This window comes from Rhinoraja longicauda, chromosome 3 (assembly GCF_053455715.1).
Source record: "Rhinoraja longicauda isolate Sanriku21f chromosome 3, sRhiLon1.1, whole genome shotgun sequence".
In the NCBI taxonomy this organism is placed as follows: domain Eukaryota; kingdom Metazoa; phylum Chordata; class Chondrichthyes; order Rajiformes; family Arhynchobatidae; genus Rhinoraja; species Rhinoraja longicauda.
Genome location: NC_135955.1, coordinates 58,333,703 through 58,355,676, shown reverse-complemented (window position 1 = coordinate 58,355,676; position 21,974 = coordinate 58,333,703). Strand labels below are relative to the sequence as shown.

General features: G+C 37.7%; 1 protein-coding gene across 11 annotated transcripts in view; it reads left to right on the top strand.

Moving 5' to 3' along the window:
* Positions 1 to 21,755, top strand: part of LOC144592029 (transducin-like enhancer protein 4) — a 119,694-nt gene extending 97,939 nt beyond the window's left edge. For all 11 annotated transcript variants that reach the window (XM_078396219.1, XM_078396218.1, XM_078396217.1 and 8 more), the window contains 10 exons: positions 278 to 430; positions 1,019 to 1,151; positions 1,469 to 1,653; positions 1,922 to 1,995; positions 4,384 to 4,633; positions 10,424 to 10,671; positions 10,985 to 11,132; positions 11,638 to 11,788; positions 13,077 to 13,153; positions 14,629 to 21,755. In XM_078396219.1, coding sequence (XP_078252345.1) covers positions 278 to 430; positions 1,019 to 1,151; positions 1,469 to 1,653; positions 1,922 to 1,995; positions 4,384 to 4,633; positions 10,424 to 10,671; positions 10,985 to 11,132; positions 11,638 to 11,788; positions 13,077 to 13,153; positions 14,629 to 14,736 — 1,527 coding nt within the window. In that variant the 3' untranslated portion in view covers positions 14,737 to 21,755. The remainder of the gene's footprint in view (positions 1 to 277; positions 431 to 1,018; positions 1,152 to 1,468; positions 1,654 to 1,921; positions 1,996 to 4,383; positions 4,634 to 10,423; positions 10,672 to 10,984; positions 11,133 to 11,637; positions 11,789 to 13,076; positions 13,154 to 14,628) is intronic.
* Positions 21,756 to 21,974: the final 219 nt, after the last annotated feature.

The following is a 21,974-nucleotide window of genomic DNA, read 5'->3' as shown; positions in this document are numbered from 1 at the left end:
GTTACTTCACAAGATGACTAATTTCTACTTCCTCCAAGTTGTATACTGATTTTGGGTTATTTTCTCTCAAACTATATGGTGGCCAATTCTGTGTTCCTCAATAACATTTACATGAAGTTTAATGAATTTGGTGCGATCACTGCATATCTATTAAACATTAAACTGCATCTTATTACAATGTGTTGCTGCGATCTTATATATATTTTTCGACAGGTATAGCTCGGTCTTTTTATTTTTGTTTTTAAATATGCCCACTCAAAATATATTTTTTGTTTAGGACCCCACTTCACCAAGAGGTAGTCCACCTCATTCACCACGGGAAAATGGTTTAGATAAATCTCGCCTCTTAAAAAAGGATGCACCCATAAGCCCAGCTTCCATTGCTTCTTCTAGTAGTACTCCTTCTACAAAGTCCAAAGAAACGAGTCATGTGAGTATTGTGTCCATACTTCTCCCTAAATTACAGCTGAATAGTGGCATTAGATGCACATTCCAATTTAGTAAAATTCTGCTTTTCATTAAGTCAGCACAACCTTTTGACAGGATAAAACTTACCAACCATAATTTTCTGCAAAAGTAGTGAATTTCAGTAGGATGTCAATATATAATCTTTGGAAAGTAGCAAAACTACAAATCCAAGTCTGAAAGAGACTTGACTGTTGAAAGTACATAGTAAGTTGGTTAGTATCTGTGAAAAATAAGCTATTATCTCTATTGCAGACCCTGCATCAGCGAGCCCGAACTAATTCAAAATCAATCATATTACTTTAAAGTGTGGGGTGCAAGTTTGTAATTCATGCATCTTGCAAAGATCATGAGCACTTCTTCAAAAATAATATATAACTTTTTTAGTTATTAACAAATTTGGTATTGAACTTGGGCAAATACATTGTTGGCATTATTAAAATGTTGGTTGATGGTAATTTCTACTGCTATTACAATACTAATATCTAGTGAATGATTGATGTATTCTTTTGTAGTTACAGTATTGACAAAGCACTTTCTTGCTTTTGTATAGAATGAAAAATCAACTACTCCTGTGCCAAAGTCCAACACTCCAACTCCACGATCAGATGCTTCAACTCCAGGAAGTATTTCCACTCCAGGATTGAGGCCTATCTCTGGCAAACCACTAGGACTTGATCCAATAGGTAGCAAATGGTTTATTATAAACTGTTGACTTTTTAGACCTAACAATGTTATATTTACTATTGGCATGGTTTTGCATTTTAATGGTACCGAATCAATTGCTTTCACATAGGTTTAGAATTACAAAAACAATTATAATACAATTTATATCTGGAAAATGTTGTTACAGGAAGCAAATTGTAGACAGTAGCACTACATAGACCACCCCCCCCCCTCTCTAATTTAATTGATTGCTCTGATAATGTTCAGCTGAGAACATTTAGCTTTTGCAGATACTTTGAGTTTCCATTCACTGATTTCAGAATTTGGTGATTTACAGGCTTGAGGACTCCTATGGCAGTTCCATGTCCTTATCCTGCTCCTTTTGGAATTGTGCCCCATGCTGGTATGAATGGAGACCTAACGAGTCCAGGGACATATGCAGGTTTACATAATATCTCCCCTCAGATGAGTGCAGCAGCAGCTGCTGCAGCCGCGGCAGCTGCTTACAGCCGATCTCCAGTGGTGAGTCAATTAAGTGGATTTTTAATCCTAATTTGTCCCAACTATTTTCTTTTTATCTTTAAGATAACTGCTTATTTGAATGATTTTTGAATTAAAGAATAAAGTTTATTTTGTGCCCCTAAACTGGTTAAAGTGAAAATTGATAACAATTAAAGCTTTTTGAATAAATGTTTAGGAGGAGGTAATTTTCTTTTTAAGCCTGGCTTATTATTTGCTCTTCATGTAAATTATGGCAAATTAACTATAATTTATTTCTGTCAAAAAAAAGGTTGGATTTGATCCACATCACATACGTGTACCTGGCATTCCACCAAACTTAAGTGGCATTCCTGGAGGAAAACCGTGAGTGTATAATAATCATTCTGCTAATCTAAAAATTGCATGAGGAAAATGCCTTGCAATTGACTTTCAGTAGAATTGTACCACTCGTCCTGTTGCTGGTGAGTCACACTGGGTACCACGTCTCACCAAACAGGAATAGAAACATGTCGTTCTCAGCCACTGTTGGCCTGGTAATGATTATTCTCAAGGAGTGATTGAGAGGGCTATCAGTGAGATTGAGATAGTTCCAAAGCGAAGCATTAATATTTGAATGAGATAGTAACATAGTCCACATACAGTGCCCTCCATAATGTTTGGGACAAAGACTTATCATTTATTTATTTGCCTCTGTAATTTCCACAATTTCACATTTGTAATAGAAAAAAATCACATGTGGTTAAAGTGCACATTGTCAGATTTTAGTAAAGGCCATTTTTATACATTTTGGTTTCACCGTGTAGAAATTACAGCTGTGTTTATACATAGTCCCCCCACTTCGGGGCACCATAATGTTTGGGACACATGGCTTCACAGGCGTTTGTAATTACTCAGGTGTGTTCAATTGCCTCCTTCAAGCAGGTATAAGAGAGCTCTCATCATCCAGTATTTCCTCCAGTCTTTCCATCACCTTTGGAAATTTTTATTGCTGTTTATCAACATGAGGACCAAAGTTGTGCCAATGAAAGACAACAAAGCCGTTATAAGACTGAGAAACACGAATGAAACTGTTAGAGAATCAGCCAAACCTTAGGCTCACCAAAATCAACTGTTTGGAACATCATTAAGTAGAAAGAGAGCATTGGTGAGCTTACTAATCGCAAAGGGACTGGCAGGCCAAGGAAGACCTCCACAGCTGATGACAGAAGAATTCTGTCTATAATAAAGAAAAATCCCCAAACACCTGTCCGACAGATCAGAAACACTCTTCAGGTGTGGATTTGTCAATGACCACTGTCCGCAGAAGACTTCATGAGCAGAAATACAGAGGCTATACTTCAAGATGCAAACCACTGGTTAGCTGCAAAAATAGGATGGCCAGGTTACAGTTTGATACGTACTTAAAAGAGAAACCACAGTTCTGGAAAAAGGTCTTGTAGACAGATGAGATGAAGATTTACTTATATCAGATTGATGGCAAGAGCAAAGTATGGAGGAGAGAAGGAACTGTCCAAGATCCAAAGCATACCACCTCATCTGTAAAACATGGTGGTGGGGGTGTTATGGCCTTGGCATGTATGGCTGCTGAAGGTACTGGCTCACTTATCTTCATTGATGATACAACTGCTGATGGTAGTAGCATAATGAATTCTGGTGTATAGTCACATCCTATCTGCTCAAGTTCAAACAGGTTCATTCTACAGCAAGACAATGATTCCAAACATACTGCTAAAGCAACAAAGAAGTTTTTTCAAAGCTAAAAAATGGTTAATTCTTGAGTGGCCAAGTCAATCACCCAATCTGAAACCAATTGAGCATGCATTTTATTTGCTGAAGAGAAAACTGAAGGGGATTAGCCCCCAAAACAAGCATTAGCTAAAGGTGGCTGCAATACAGGCATGGCAGAGTATCACCAGAGAAGACACCTAGCAACTGGTGATGTTCATGAATCGCAGACTTCAAGCAGTCATTACATGCAAAGGATATGTAACAAAATACTAAACATGACTACTTCCATTTACATGACATTGCTGTGTCCCAAACATTATGGTGCCCTGAAATGGGGGGACTATGTGTCAACACAGCTGTAATTTCTTCATGGTGAAACCAAAATGTATAAAAATGGCCTTTATTAAAATCTGACAATGTGCACTTTCCACATGTGATTTTTTTCTATTACAAATCTCAAATTGTAGAGTACAGAGGCAAATAAATAAATGATGGGTCTTTGTCCCAAACATTACGGAGGGCACTGTAGAGCACTGGTTAGAACTGACCACACTGACCATTGCTTAGCACACTAATGCACAGTGGATATTAAATAAAATAAGTAGTAATAGGCTTGATGGATCAGCAGGTTTCCTCTTTTAGCTCTGGATAAGTTCATAATTGAAAACAATAAATATGTGTTTGTTCAGTTCCAACAGTGCACCATCACACTTGGTCTTTCAACCACTGAACTCCACTGAGCTTGACCTTTGCCCTCTGGACTTGCACATGTAAGATATATTCCTAAAAGGACTCTGTTGGGCAACTGGAACCATACTGGAATGTAGACATCTTGAGCACCTGTTAGACAAATCGGGGACCTAGACAAATGAAAAAGCACAAACATTTCAAGTTCTGACTTTAGCATTCAGGAAATACCATGGATTAATTGTATTTAAAATTTTGTAATGAAATGCAGGTTGCAGAAGTAATGTGCCGATTGATGCAGTGATTTGCTAATCAGTTATTTCATTCTTTGTTCAGTGCTTATTCATTTCATGTAAGTGTTGACGGACAGATGCAACCTGTGCCTTTCCCTCCTGATGCTCTCATTGGACTGGGAATTCCAAGACATGCTCGGCAAATGAATTCTCTCAGCCACGGTGATGTTGTCTGTGCAGTGACCATCAGCAATCCTACGAGACACGTATACACTGGTGGAAAGGGATGTGTGAAGGTCTGGGACATTAGTCACCCTGGGAACAAAAGCCCGGTCTCTCAGCTGGATTGCCTGGTAAGAGGAATGATGGGAGGATAACATGTTATGTAGAGGAGTAATTGGAAAATGGTTACTCTACTTGCACAGACATGTATTGGTCAGGAAAAGGAAGTTTTTATTTGCAGTAAAATTATCTTTCCTGCTAAGGGCGGAGCAGTTCCACAGCTGGTAGAGCTGCTGCCTCACAGTGCAAGGGACCCGAGTTTTATCCTGGCCTTGTGTACAGTCTGTGTGGAGTTTGCACATTCTCCCTGTGACTGCGTGTATGGGTCTCCTCCAGGTGCTCTGGTTTTCTCCCACATCCCACAGACTTGTGGGTTTGTAGGTTAATTGGCCGCTGTAAATTACCCCTGGTGTGTAGGGAAGACGTGAAAAAGGGGTGACATAGAACTAATGTGAACAGGTGATTGATGGTCAGCGTATTCGTGGTCAGCTGAAGGGCCTGTTTCTTTCTACACAGTATCTTTCAATCAATTGTCAAGTTGCATAACAGTAAAACTCTAATAATCTGCTATCCAATAATTTGGAAATCCCAATGGCTCACTAGGTGTTTCCCCAGCTGTGATAAACTCACACATATCCTAGTGTGCCTAATAAACTCAAGATTGACACAAAAAGCTGGAGTAACTCAGCGGGACAGGCAGCATCTCTGGAGAGAAGGAATGGGTGACGTTTCATGTCGAGACCTTTCTTCAGACTGGTTCAGACTTCTTCAAACTCAACTGGTTGACTAAAAAAACTATTACTGTGCAATACGTTAGACTGAATCAAAAGTGTGTCATTGTATTGATTGGAATATCATCTGGAAAATCTGTTAATCCAGCACCAAGGTCCCGAGGGTTCCAGATTATCAAAGTTTCACTGTATTGGGTAGACAATTGGGTTTATTTTAGTTTTAGAGATACAGCGTGGAAATAAGCCCTACAGCTCACCAAGTCCACGCCGACCAGTGATCGGCCGTACACTAGTTCTATCCTGCACACTAGGGACAATTTACAGAAGCCAATTTACAAACCAGCATGTCTTTGGAATGGGGGAGGAAACCCATGTCACAGTAAGAATGTACAAACTCCGTACAGACAGCATGCTTAGTAAGGATTGAAGCCACATTTCCAACACTGTCAGGCAGCAACTCCACCGCTGCACCACTGTTAATATTGTATCTAGTAATAAGAAAAGTAATATTCAGAATGGCACTTGTACTGAAATATTTTCTGCTTTTATTGTTAAAGATCATAAGGAATAATATGCAAATTAATGTGAACTCTGTAAAATACAGCAAATACAAATGAAAATTAGGTTTACAATGATTAGCGAAATTTGAATTTTGGATGGACAGCATTAGCTCTTTATGATGCACATTTTGATAATGAAGAGAAAAGTGGAAATTCACTGATTCATATTTGCTGTTGTTTTACTATTATCTCCAGGAATAAATTTGATCCACATGACATTCGTGTACATGGCATTCCAGGAGTATCTTTCTGTTATCCCTTTGTGGGATTCACCATGCACAGGGAAAATGATCTGTTGTGACAAAACATTTCTGACAATTTCCAGAGATTCTTTCATGTGAGGAATTCTGACAATTTCCAGAGATTCCAAATTTGAGGAAGGATATTCTTGCAATTGAGGGCATACAGCATAGGTTTACTAGGTGAATTCCCGGAATGGCGAGACTGTCATATGTTGGAAGACTGGAACGACTGGAACGACTGGGCTTGTATACACTGGAATTTAGAAGGATGAGAGGAGATCTTATCGAAACGTATAAGATTATTAAGGGGTTGGACACGTTAGAGGCAGGAAACATGTTCCCAATGTTGGGGGAGTCCAGAACAAGGGGCTATAGAAGGCAGGAACGGCGTACTGATTGAGAATGATCAGCCATGATCACATTGAATGGCGGTGCTGGCTCGAAGGGCCAAATGGTCTCCTCCTGCACCTATTGTCTATTGATGTGATTTGCAGATTTTTTTTTAACATGATTTACATGAAGTCAAGATAAGCTTCAATCAAGTATCCGCTACAAATTACATGTCTAAAACTTGGCATGTTGTGGACAATAATGGAACCTACATGGAATAAATCTCAACCTATTAGTGAGCATTTGTATTTTTATCTATGATTGGACAATATCAATTTGCAGAAACTTTAAAGCTTCATAACACAGTCAAATTACAGGCACTCCCCCAATTACATAATAGGCAAGTTATGTAAACTGGCACTTAAGCAAATAATTCTCAATAGGTGAGAACCATTTCCTGAATGACCTGTTTTTTTTTGCAACAGGAGGATGGCGGGGGCTTCCCATCCACTTCATAGATATAAAAGCATCGCCCGGGCTCTTTGCTCTTCTAGTTTCGGACACAATTGGTATGACACTGGGAAAGCGTGTGAGAGCGAGAGAGGCGGTGGAGAGCAACTCTGGTATTCCACAAGGTGCCACAAGGTCTTTCACAAGATGCACGAACAAGCCCTTCTTCAGCAGCTGTCACACCAACCAGTTGGCACAGCAGTTGTGGCGACTTAGGTTGCCGTCAATGACGGGACACCCTCTGTCACTGTGGGGCTTCCTCCCCTTTTACCAGATGCTGTTTCTTCCCATCACTTTGTCCACTCTGTCGCTCTCCCCTCCACTTCTGCCCCCAATGTCTAACATGGGAGATGTTGGTGGCTGCAGGAGAGGAGGTGGAGGCTGCAGTGGAGGGGGGGAACGGACAGGAAGAAACAGCAGCTGGTGAGAGCGGAGGGGGCCCCACGGTGAATAAGTGCGTCCTGTTGGTGGTGGCGGCTGAATGAAAGCGCTGTCGGTCAGAGGCTACAATGTGAGCCGCAGCAACAGCCATGTCAACCAGATGGTGCGGCAGCTAGTGAAGATGGGCTCGCTGGTTCAGACCAGTGACATCAGCTCATAGTTTTACGGTGAAATGGCACAAAGTGCTGGAGTAACTCAACAGACTGAATCAGTCTAAAGAAGGGTCCTGACCTACTGAGTCAGTCCAGCACTTTGTGTCCTTTCGTGTATTAACAAGCATCTGCACTTCTTTGTTTCTACTGAGTTTTAAGATGAAATCGACTTGCGTAAAATCTGATTAACGTAAGGGTTTACGGAACATAACACTTAGGTAAGTCGGGGAGTGTCTATAAGCAGTTTCCTAAATTTGTCAATACTGTCTCATGAATCATGAAACCTATCATTACTGATCTGCTTGCGTGGACAGCAGTTTAGCAATTAAACTAACTCAGCATGTATTCCTTGGAGTTTCATAACTGATCAATATAAGCAATGCATTCTACTACTGAGCGATTTTTTTTTTCTTTTAGTTTTAACTTGGAAATATTGAAGTTTCACTTCCGAGTTGAGATTTTGGGATAGAGACTGGGGATTTAAGCATGTGATCTAGATTGACATTTCACTGTGCAATTCACTATGATACAAGTAGTATATTTTCAGATGAGATGTTTAACCAAGGGAGCCTTATTTGTTCATTGATGTCAATTGGAAAACTCCCATGCCAATCTTTGAAGAGTTAATTTCCCTGGTGTCCTGCATTCCACCCACCCATAATAAATAATGTGAACAAAAATACAATTTACCCATATTAATCATTATTTTGTAATTGTTTGAGACACCTTATGAGCAAATTAATTATTTTATTGCTCTATGTACAATACATGGGATTGTATTTCAAAGTAATTACTTGTCTGTGGTGGTGTTTTGACCCTATATGAAAGGTGCCAATTATAATTCCTTCCTTGTAATCGATCGCCAAATGACTTAATTATATCTGCTTTTGATAGGCTGCCGTCCAGACAATCTGCTAGCGTAATGGAGACAAAAGAGACTACAGTCATGAGAATCTTGAGCAAAAAATAGTGCTGGAGGAACTCATCAGGTCAGGCAGCATCTGTGGAGAGAAATAAACAGATGATGTTTTGGGTCAGGACCACCATTAACCTGACTGAAAAACGGTCTGTCCATTTTCCTCCACAGATGTTACCTGACTCACTGAGTTGTTCCAGCAATTTGTTTTTTGCTCAGACTACTAATGTATTTCTGTAGCTGGTTACCAGGCAGGTGTTCAAATGAGAAACTAAGCTTATGTTGGTTCGTCTATATCTGCATACTGGCTAGTTCAAAGCTCCTTGTCACTGTGCCCTTTGCCTCATTTAACAGTGGGTTACAGAGTTTTGATAGTGCTTTTGTTTTTATCCTTTATGTTAGCAGTCATTGCGCGCTCTTGCCAAAATGCTTTTTTGGCATCATTTTGAAAATATTTTCAGTACTTGTTACTGTTTTAACCAAAAATGTTTAAAATTATAATTTCCACCATTTGAAAATGTTGATTTTCTCATCACAGGATATTTAAAAGTCTAATTGCTAAATAGCATAGTGTTTTCAAGTCCCATATTCTCACTGCACAGTTCCATTTCAAAATATTTAAATGTGAAGATTTTTAAATTTCTAGTTTCTGCTAGTTCCTTCTGGGTAATCTCTCTCACTTTCTAGGATGCTCTATTTAAAAGCCTGGTATTTTATTTTAAGCCATGAGCAATATTTTTTGTTGTTACAGCTTTGTTATGCACTTCTATATCCTTTTAGTCTTGCATATGCTTTGTATGAACAAACAGACTTGGCACTGTGGAACTCCAATAGTGAAGCAATTGGGAGTTTAAGAAATTCCAAAATAATGTTAACTTCAATGTCGCAAATTTAATTATTGCATATTTATCCAGAAGATTATTATACAATGTAATTCAATATTAAGTAATTACTTAGGAGAAAATTATTCCTATCAAATACTCAAAACGTAAGGTGAATGCATTCACATTACTCCACATAGACTCCATATAGACTGGTAGCCTGCTCATGGATATTAGCTAATGGGTATTTATTAAATTATTGTAGTTCTCAGCACTATAATGGCAACAATATTATTTATGAGCTCTAGTTGTTTAAATGAAATTGTCAGGAAGAATATTCTGCAAAACATTTTGAAAAGAAGAAAACGTTCTACATTTGAATAATCCCAAATTCCAATCATATTTAATTAAAGTAAACTTGCATGGCCAGTGCATAATTGGTTGAAAAGAAAATCTCTCTACATCTTATAAAGGTCTTAAATGGAATAAGGTCATGAGGAATAGGAATAGAATTAGGCCATTCGGCCCATCGTCTACTCCGCCATTCAATCATGACTGATCTATCTCTCCTAATCCCATTCCCCTGCCTTCTCCCCATAACACCTGTACTAATCAATAATCTATCTATCTCTGCCTTAAAAATATCTACTGATGACCTCCACAGCCTGTGGCAAAGAATTCCACGGATTCACCACCCTCTGACTAAAGAAATTTCTCCTCATCTTCTTTCTAAAAGAACGTCCTTTAATTCTGAGGCTACGACCTCTTGTCCTAGATTCTCCCACTGATGGAAACATCCACTCTATCCAAGCCTTTCACTATTCTGTATGTTTCAATGAGGTCCCCCCTCATTCTTCTAAACTCCAAATATAAGGCCTCCACTGATTTTCTGGCACCCTTGGTTCCAGAGCTTTGCTGGATTATCTGTTTTGCCAGACCAACAGAGGTCACAGCTTCAGAGAGGAGTCAAACGGAATGGTTCGCCTAGGTCGCAAGTATGTTTTAGTAATTTTGTCTGGATTAAAAGAGGTTCCAGACCACCAGTTGCCAGAAAATCGGTAGTGGACCTGTAGTTAAAATCGATCAAATATATATATATATATCATTTTATTTGGCCTTTATACATGATCAAATGTTTAATGGATTCTATCTCAACAGAACAGAGACAATTACATCCGATCATGCAAGTTGCTTCCTGATGGACGTACTCTGATTGTTGGTGGTGAAGCCAGCACGTTATCCATTTGGGATTTGGCAGCTCCGACCCCACGTATAAAGGCAGAGTTGACGTCTTCAGCTCCTGCCTGTTATGCTTTAGCGATCAGCCCTGACTCCAAGGTCTGTTTCTCCTGCTGTAGTGATGGTAACATCGCTGTCTGGGATCTGCACAACCAGACGTTGGTCAGGTAAGAGTTAGTTCTCATCCATTATACTTGCATTAATGCTTATAACGTGATGTTTGAAACGCTTAGAGCTGGAATCATTACTTTATAAAACAAAATTAAGAAACCTCAATTGCACAACTTTATCTTGTTTGGAAGTAAACGTGCAAGGCTCAGTACATCTCATTTGGTAGCAGCGTTGCCCCTCAAGTCTGAAAATTAGAAATTCAGCTCCATTGCGACCTATAATTTGGTTGGCATCTCAATTCAGCGCTTCCAGATGTGTTATTTTGTGATGAAATGAGCTGAAATCTATTGTTTTCTTAATTTTAATCAGGCAATTCCAAGGCCACACAGATGGAGCCAGCTGTATTGACATTTCAAATGATGGCACCAAACTTTGGACGGGAGGTTTAGATAACACTGTAAGGTCCTGGGACCTCAGAGAAGGAAGGCAACTGCAGCAACATGACTTCACATCCCAGGTATACATAAATAGGGAATCATTTGAGAAATGAAAGTTTGTTGAATAATCAATGTCTTTAGCTAACAAAACCAGGAAACAAAATTTGAATTAATTTATGAATGCCGAATAAACAAACTGGCAGAATCTTTTACAGATTTTAGCAGCTATGTAATTTTGTGTTTGTAGAGATATTTGCAGCTTAATGTCCAAAGATGGATTCTGAAATGTTCTAATTTTAGTGCTTAAGATTCAAACATATGCTTTGAACTTACTTTAATTCAAAATTTTAAGGTACCTCTTAGCAAAGGGAAGTTGTTTGTTGTGCATTTTACTAGTATATGTAGTATTCTGAAATTTAAGAATATAATTGAACAACAATTTAAAATGTCTTCAGGTCAGCATGCATGACACCATGGCAGGTTCACTAAAGTTGACTGAGACACCGCTGTTCATCTATCCATCATTTACAAAATAATTTACTTCAAAGGGGGCAGTTTCTGCAGTTTATTTTCTGTCTTCTCTAGATCTTTTCTTTGGGATATTGTCCTACTGGAGAGTGGCTTGCAGTTGGAATGGAAAACAGCAATGTAGAAGTTCTGCATGTGACAAAACCAGACAAATATCAATTGCACCTCCATGAGAGCTGCGTGCTGTCCCTTAAGTTCGCTCATTGTGGTAAGCACTGTTTTTTTATACTGCCCATGTTAATAATTGAGCTGAGAGTATTGCATGTTTGAGTATTCTTAAAGGATGCAGGGGATAGGATACTTGATTTTTTTTACCAAGTATTTCCCTTCATTTTAAATAGAGGTTGAGACGACCAAAATCTATTTCAATAGTAATTTGATTGGGTGGAGATGTGAAACCACGTTGTCAAGGATTGGAATAATTGACAACCTCTAGACCTTTGCACACTTCACGGACATGAACAACAGCAACAAGGGGCATAATAGCAGTGAAAGTAGGATCTTTGTAAGGGGAGATTCAAACTCCTGTTGCTTGTCTTATTCTCAGAAGGAAAGTCAGTAATAGTAAATAGATATGTGTTTTTTTGAACGATCCACCTTGAATGCTTTTGCTTATGACAACACTTTATTGCTTGGACCCAGTCATATGAGTAGATAACCACTACTAATGCCTTATCTGCCAGCTTCATGAAGGATTTAATAAAGGCCTCTACAGAGTTCCTTGACTGCTTTTATCTGTCTCACAATAGAACAATGACAACTTTCCCTTTATGGCCAGCCAATGAATGTTCAGTTTTAAACAAAATCTGAGTTGTTGGTTTTGCCATATTTATTTCATTTTACAAAATGAGGCAACTGTTTGGCCCAACGAGCCTGTGTTAATTTTTAGAGCATTTCCATCATCCCCTTCCCCCACATTATCCCTTTAACCTATTCTTCTCTACACACCCATCAATTCCTTTCTATTATTCCGTCACCCACCTAAGGGGAAATTTAATTCTGCAATTAATCTGTTAGTTTGTCTTTGGGATGGGGAGGAAACGGGAGCATCCAGGGGAAACCCACACAGTTACAGAGAGAATATGTAAACTCTGCACGCACACACGCAATTCCCAAGGACAGGATCAACCTCGGATTGCTGCAGGTGTGTGACAGCACCACTGACTGCTGTGTCACTGGACATTTCAGGACATGTCTCTGATCTCAATGAAGATTAATCCTACTGCAGTTAGGGAAACTTTGCAAAAATTAATTGACTATTACAGTTGTGTGAATGGAAACAAATGAATTTGTTTGTTCACTGTTCACTTCAAACTCTATAAAAATTCTGGACAATATTGAATGAAATTGGGTTTTGGTTTTAGAAAATTAAGTCCAGAGACATGGATTTTAAGAGATATGACTGGATATTTCTTTAGTAATGTTAATTTATTTTACATATTAAGTTCAATTTGTCCAAACAAAATGTTGAACTTGTGTTGCTCATTGAATTTCAGGTAAATGGTTTGTAAGCACTGGGAAGGATAATCTACTGAATGCCTGGAGAACACCTTATGGAGCAAGTATATTCCAGGTAAGGCTGGAATGTTGATATGTTCTCACTAGTATGCCTCAATATAACTTGATAGTTTCTAAATCAAATACTTCAAACTTAACTGTAATTTTTTGCCTGTAATGTCTGGCTAATTTTCAACCTCGAGGGAATTGTTTTCTCACATCAACCACCAAAAGGTATATTATTGGCCCTTAATTACTTCAGTAGTAATTGTAATAGTCAGTTATTCAGTTTACTGTCTTCACATTAAGGAAAAATATTGTGCATAATGTAACTATGCATCTAATTAACTGGATTTATTCTAACATTAATCAATAACTAGTCTTGAGAATCACAGTTCAATGATCAGTCTCAGACTAATTTGATTAATTTATTTCCTATATAACTTCCCACTCAGTAACTTCCTGATCTCTAATGTCTACAAATATGTTCTACATCTTAGCAAAATGTTTTTTTGAGATGGAGGAAAGAGAAATATATGAAGCACACAATCAAACAATAAATGTACATAACATCGAAATTACTTATAGCTTGGTGCAAGTGACAAAAATAGTTTAGAAGTTATATTGTCTTTACCATTTTAAATCCGAAGTTGTGAATAGATTAATTTCACTATGAAGCGCTGATATAAACCAAGGGACTGAAAAAAATACAAAGTAGATTTTATACATTCGTAATCCTACATTTGATTGCTTGAACGGAGCAGATGGTGAAAAATAATGCTGTTTGGATCCCATGTCTATAAAGTAGTTAGCACATTTGTAATGAATTTTAACAGAGCAGATTATAATGAGTGGGCTTCCACTGCCCAAACTCTCTTCTGAGTACTCGGTCCTCTCTTCTTGCCTTTGCTGAATGTGGCCCCCAGGCAATCCGATGCACCACATTCAGGGTCAGAATAAACATTCTCCTTAACTTGGGATTTTTATCTTGGATATATCTGTGATTCCAGAAATAGAAGTTTTCACTGGTGTATGTGAAATAGTCAACTTGTCTTGTACAAGATTTTACAGAAGCAAAGCTTGTGCATTCCCTTGAGCATCTGCTACTGTGGAATCCAGTGTTTCTCAAGATGGAAATTAGAAACAAATGATCTGCTCTAAAATTTAGATTTTTGATTTAAGTCTGCCTGTATTGCCTGCAGCACTGGTTTGCATGGATGAGACAAGCAAACAACGAACAAAAAACAGGCAAAAAGGAAGGTTTATGTAGCCAAAGGGATGCTACTGCCTTAGGAAGTCGAGGAATGACAAAAATATTTGGGTAAAAGCAATACAATTTTGCCATTGACCAATGCACCACTGAATGATACAAGTTCCACCAGCAATAGATTAAGTTGCATTAAGTTAAATGTGAGATACTGTTAAATCCTATATTGAAATATTGTTTGCTCTCTCACAAAATGTTCATTAGTTCTAAGTGCTCCATAATGATATGTACCAACTCATCTTTTCCTGTCATTTGTTTTTTTTTTAAATATAAAATATTCACAGTCTAAGGAGTCCTCATCGGTGCTGAGCTGCGACATCTCAGTGGATGATAAATACATTATCACTGGCTCTGGAGACAAGAAGGCTACAGTCTATGAAGTTATTTATTAGGAATGGAGCCTGAACACAAAGATACTCACTATAGCACTTTTGTTAGATTTGCTCTTTATGGCTGACTTTGCAAAACAAAGACTTCAACGTTCTTGTCATTGTTTCTCAGCTCTGTGCTGTATTTGATCGTAATTTCTGGACACTTCCGTCTGATATATAAAAAAGCCTCAAAACCCAACTATGCGAGCAGAGTGACAAGCTTCTTTTGCCATTAAGTGAATGGAGGACCAGAAGGATTCAACTATTTATTTTTGTTTTTCCAAGACTTTTTATAATCTTTGTTGAAATTGATTAATTTCGTACAAGCTCTCTCAAAGCTTTGGTATTAACATTTATTCTGTTTGGAAAAGGGGATGAAAGGTGTTAGTTCATTTTCACATTGATTAATGGTGTGTTTTATAATTTCTTCATTTTATTACAGAATTATGAAGATTTTTATAGAAGTATTAAGTTGCAGAGCAATGTTCTGGAGGATTTATCCAAATTGAAGTTAGTTGATATTATGCCAACAAAAGAAAATACAGGATTGGCTAGATAGTGAAATGATTTGCTGTCGGTATTGTTTTGGCAGAAGGCCATTGATCTTAATAAAACAATACTGGTTCAAATCACTTTCTTGGTAATGTACTAAACAAGGCAGAAGGTACCCACAGAAATTGGGAAAATCCACAAGCTGAGAAACATGCTGATTTGCTCAGGTGTTTTGCATAATGGAAAAACAACCATTCAGAAATGACCAAATGCCAATTATTTCATATTCACTGAAAACAGATTACCACAAAACTGACCAGTCAAATTCCTGTTCTTTTCCAACAACACGTCTTGAGCAATTAAGTTAGCTTCCCAGCTCGCTCCACTAACGATTCCTGAATTTTACTTTTTTTTTAAAAGTGGAAGGCACAATAAAATGCAACTATTCTGAATAAAAGTTTAAAAATCATACATTCTATGTTGCATCAGACCCTCACACGAGCATTCCCTTTGTGTAAGGACACTTTCTATTATCTGTCCATTTTTCATTACTTGGATACCTTGATTATTCTTTAGCTCTCTGCATGTTCCTTACTGCCCCTAACTTTCCCACTCTCAAGATGCAAAATATATTCTTGCTCCTTTGTCATTGAACCTGCCTGTAGCTTCATCCCTGGTCTCAGCTGTGTCGTCCTAATCTGACCCTAGATTCTTTGTGCCCTTCCACTCCTTCTCCTTTAAGTGCTCTTGAAATGTTATCATCTCTACATGGCACCATTTCAAGAACACTCCTTCACCAATGAACATCTGTGTTTTTTGAGCCTTCCCCAAACCTGAAGGTTTTGAGCCATTATTTGACTGGAATCCTCTCATTCTGATATCATTGTTCCCATTTCCACTTCACACCTGATCATCCTTACTGAGAGCAAAGTCATGGAAGGTCAACTAGTGATTTACAAAGAATAGTTTTTATTTGCTAATTTAAAAGTCTAACATTATTGTAGAATTGAGGAAGCAAGAAAGGATTAAGGAGGAGGACTGTAACTCATTAACTAATAAGTATAATGAAGATTGTATATTGTGGTAGGTGGAGGCTCTGTACTTCGATTTGTAACTGATGTTCGTGATGGGAGCCATTTTTAGATACGAAAGTCAACTGGATTTACATCTAATGCACCAACACTAATATAGTGTGTTATCTGTACTTGCACAATAAAGGAGAATAAAGTGAGTTACAATCAAGGGGTGTCATAAACTGTCCGAGCTTTGCCAGAGATTTATGTACTAATTCCAACTGATGTATTTCCAAGATAGACACAAAAAGCTGGAGTAACTCAGCGGGTCAGACAGCATCTCTGGAGAAAAGGAATAGGTGACGGTTTGTGTCGCGACCCTTCTTCAGACCTCTTCACTCCTTGGATAAACCATCAACATTGCATGTTGTACAGAGTTAATGGGTCCCTGACTATCAAATTTCTTAATATTTCCCATTATTTTCAAAGATGCTTTATTAATGAAGTGACAACTTTCATTAAAAAAAAATCTCATTAGCTTCAAAAAGCCTTTAACTCACCAGTCATTGCAAAATAATAAAATGTTTATTGTAGAGACCCTAGAAAATTGCTGTACAAAAAACTGCCAAAGCAAGCTCTAGCAAATTGGAAGTACAAGACCAAGTGGAAGAAACAACTGCATCCCAGGCCAGTGTCACACCTATGAACCCAACAAGAGATAAACACATTCCCCAGAATTGTAACATAATAAAAGGACTACCTGCAGAGGCCAACTAACATCTGCAGCCTGGTAATCGCCACTGGTTCTTACAAGCATTCGTACAATCTGTGACAGTTTCATTTCTTAACCTGCAGTCCTGAATATGCTCCTGTATAGAATGGATCATGTCATTTATTATAGTTGTTTGAATTAGTCAGTTTGATCATAATTATGTGGTGTTATTGGTCTTAAATCAACAAGATTATTGTGGAGACTGGCATCTGGATGGATCATTGATATGAACCCAGATTTAGGACAGATGATAACTGCATTCTCTCATCCATTCCCTCACTGACATTCAATCCCTAATTTTTCCTTATCTATTACACATTTGAAGTCTTTTTGCATTGTTTCCTAGCCTACTCTCATACTTGGATATGCCTTTCCAGTAATTAACACTATGCATTACCATCCATTGATAATCATCACCAATCCCTCAACCCATCTATCTTTGTGATTTGCATCCCCATAGTAAATGCACACCTTGGCTCCAGTCCCCTTTGGAGCATTCTTAGTCTGATGGACAAAATATAAAAGACATAGGTGATAACCCTGTTTGCAAACCTTATCCCAGCAAATCAGACCCACTGTTAATGTGTATACCAATCCAGGCTATTCCCTCTTTATAAACCATAAGGAAAAATTATTCCTTGCAGTAAATCACAGGAGCCTCTACAGAAATCTGCCCACATTTGAAAAACGTGGCTGATGACCAAAGTAGATTTTTACGTCGAAGAAACTTCTTTGATTTGTCATTAAGTCTCGAAGTGTGATTTCTGTGTAGTTTACTTTTTTTTATTACATCCATACTACATAAGAACTGATAACAATCCTGGTTGCTTTGACAAAAACAATTAACACCATAAAAAGGAAGTAAAGCAGAATGCAAGACACAATAAATGAGCATATGTTAAACTTCACTAGCTTCCAACTTCACTTCATTGCTTTCTCCACCTCAGCTGTTGCAAATCCTACTCTTCTATCCAGCTTCTCACCTTCATAATCACACTTCTTCTGCAGCTCTGTATGGAATACAGTGCAAGCAATAGTATATTTGCACAGCACACTTTGGTGGCCCCAAATTGATTAAATATTCTCAATTTTTTAATTTCTCTAGGCCTTGTCACATTCTCTCGTCCAGCCTCTAGTTTGAACTGCAAAAAAATCTGCATCCTTCCATCTCCTTGTCTTGCAAATCTCCCCCTCTGCTCATCAGCTACTTTATCATAGGTTAGGCCCTATGGTTTGGAAGTTACAGTGCTCATTCAAGAGCATGGTTGTTCAATTGTAGGTGCACTAATGCAAATGCCTCAAGCTTCACTAAACAGATGGAGAGGGAAGTCTGGAGAGTCATAGGCCTGGGCCAACATTAGAAATCATCAGGTAATTAACCCCTCCTTAAACCCACCTTTCAACTCCAACTTCCTAACACCACCGACAATTTGGCGCCAGTTTACCTGTTTGCACTTATGAGACATTTTTGGCCTACATGCTATTTTTTATTGTCTTTCATACCTTGTATGCAATAATGTACAAACTGATTTGTTAAGTAAAATACTAGTATTTTTGTGAAGAATTTAAAGGCCTAATGTAATTTCTCAGAGAGAAGTTTATGCGTGCTGATTAAAATGGGTCTTCAACCGGGACGCTATGGAAACCTTTATAAACTGAAGCCAATTCAATTCGTTATAGTCACCCAGGGCCATATTTCTGCTTTACCAATCCAAAAGGCCAAAAGCAAGAACAGTCACTCTCAACTTCCCATAAATATAAATATCACTACAAATGCACAGTTAGAAAGTAACAAGCTATGAAAGCAGGTGAGCATTCAAAGTACAATACAAGCAAAAATATTTAACCCCATGTATACATTCCTTTTTGATGTGTGAATTGACTGAATAACTTGCGTGCCAAAAAAAATTGAATGTGTATCATTACAGAAACAAAATCGCTAATTTTCAACAATTAATCCATAACTACATACTTACAACTAGTTTGGCATCTCCCTTTATGCATACTCTATCCTTGGAACTGATGGAAATCTTATCCAGAAATGAAAAAAAAAACTTTCCAAAATGTGTGAAGGTTGAAAATTTTCAAATAATTTATCGAGTCCATGCTCACTTACCCATTTTAATTTCTGGCCTACGTCCAAGCTGTTTTAGTGCAAATCCTGTTTCTATCATCGATGGTGATCTTTAGCCACTGAACCCTTCATAACTTCATGTCAACCTTTTGGTTTTTGATGAAGACTTGTGCATTGAAAGATTTTGGAAACATTCCACAATATACCCAACCCCCCCATGTTAATATGGAATTACACCTTATAAAACTGACATGGCAACATACACGCGCACACACACACAAACCACTTCTCAAGCATCTTAAGATGCTTAATATGATTGCTAGCCTAGCATAATTGACAGTGAGTCACATAATGCTTGGACTAACGGTATAAATCTTCCTGCATCTTAATAGAAGGAAAAATTGCAAAGTACTAGAGGTTTAGGCAGGATATTCTGGAACATATTGGCTTTGATATAAAAAATCTATCGATGAAGTGCTTACTGTCAAAGATGTGCAAAAGATAACACTGAGGAATTGCAAAGATAGGAGATCATAAAAGTATGAGGGGAGCAATCAAGGTTTTTAAGAGAATTTTTTTAAATTCTGGCACATTTTAACCAGGAAGCAATGTAGGACAATGAACACAGAAAAAACAATTGTGGGAAGTGGTCCAGGAGTCTATTGAAGCGGTCTTGCTGATGGCAAAGATATGGATGAGGGTTTCAGCAGCAGATGACTTGCGGCAATGGCAAAATTAGGTGTTGTTAAAGACAAAAAAAATGGATTAGATAGTATTAGTAATTGCATTTAGGTGTAGTTGGAAGCTCACTCAGGCATTCAATGATCACAACAAATTTGTGGACCATCTGGCTGCATCAACTATTTAAGTCAGCCTGTGTTAATAGCTGGCAAATGGAGTTTGTGGCAAGGACTAAAATTGATGACTTAGATACTTTCAGTATTTAGTTAGTGAAAATTTCTGCTTGTCCAGTACTGGATGTTAGATTACCAGTCCTAATGTTCAGTGAAAGTGGTGGGGCCAAGAAGCATGGTGCTGAGTCAAAATGGATCTTGTTCACAAATGGTATGGTGATTGATGCTGTGTTTTGTGGGAAGATTAACAAGAGACAACATGATAATATGAAAATAGAACAGGGCCAAGGAATAATTCTTGAAGAAACACCATGGATAATTGTGGAGTTTGGAAGAAAAACCATTGCAATGGTTTGGTGTGGTCTCTGAACAAAACATTAAAAATACATAACTGGCGGTGTATGCACATCAGTCAAAGGCACTGTATTCATCAGTGGTTTTGTGTTAAAGTACACATTTAGATCAAAGATCAAAGACTGCTTGGCTTGAGACCAGCAGTCAAATACTGGCATACTGCAAGCTGAAAAGTTCTAATGGTAAGGAATGTACCAAATGATTATCAAACTTGTTAATGTGCAGTGGAAGTGATGGTGTTTGTTCTCTTCAAACCATTTTTTTGCAAGACTAGAGATTGGCATTTTAATAGGGTTTAAAAAAAAAAAAGGGAAGCACAGGAGCACGCAGTCTGTGTGTAAGTTGATGCAATGCTAAGCGTCATTCTGGGAAACTTGCTTTCCAATCTAAATGTTTGGCCTGCTGTCCACACCCCCAATTGCTCCCTCCCCCCCCCCCAACCTAACGTTCAATATAACGGTATAAGAACTATTCTGTGAAATCCATTTCTGTTGTAATAGTCCTGTGACTGCTATGTTTTATGCATACTTTAAACCAACATGTAGTCCCATGTAGATACTGAGTTTAGTTCTACAAGATAAAAACACTAGCATTGAAAGGGGATGTGTAGGTCTAGAAGCAATTTAAAACTATTGTGCTTTCAAATGCCTGTATGTTGGCTACATTTCTCTTTTACCCTATTTTCCTCATTCCACGTTAAACTACTTTAGACCTTTTATCAAATGGAAACATCAAATTTCTCAGTAAGAGTATAAAATATTAGGTATTTTGGCTATCTAAGGCTTCTTTGCCTTTATTTGTGAATCAATTGACTTCCAGGAAGTTAACCATCACATTGACAATTAAACTTATAGCTTGTGGCTAAAACTTGCTTTGCTTCAAATAATCACAAACATTATACTAACTCCTTTCTGCCTAAAGTTTTAGATTATCAAACTTAATAGAACACTTCTAAGGTCACAATCAATTTTTACTTCATTTTCAATGATAATACTAACATTTGTAAAGCCATCAACCGTTGCTGTTATAACCTACAGATGAACATAAAAGAACAAGTAAATGGCTGTTGAGGTCTTTCATTGTACACATGCATTATATACCACTAAAAGTGCCCTGTGGTCAACTTGTTAGCTTTTTAATCCCCTTTTCTTTGTTAGATATATTGTTATATTTAAAAGTTTCTTAAATTAAATCAGTAGGAATGTTTTATATCTAATTGATGGCAAAATATACAATTCTGATCCTGTTTGTTCATTGGATCTTTAAAAAGGAATTAGTCACATATGACTATAGGTCTTTCAAAATGTGACAATGGTAGGACAGAAATGCAAAAATGCTGCAGAATTGCACTGGGTATTCATTTATGGAAAGAAAATAATCACCTTTGTTTTAATTAAAGCAAAGATCCGAAACACTGGAAATGTAACCTCAACAAGTTTGTCTCTTGTAGTCTCTGTACTGTAAAATAATTCTTTTAATATTACACACTGTTTCACTGTTTTGGTCTGTGTTTATTTCTGCATTGTTATTCACATGTTAACATCAGTGACTGGCCATTTCAAGATATGAATTGCTGGGAGATTAGCATTAAATATTTTGTAGCGTTTATATAATGATCTTAAAATATAAACACCAAATTGTATGTCCAAACTTGGGAGAAGAGCCTACAGAGATTTCCATTTTCGAGAAAATGCAGAAAC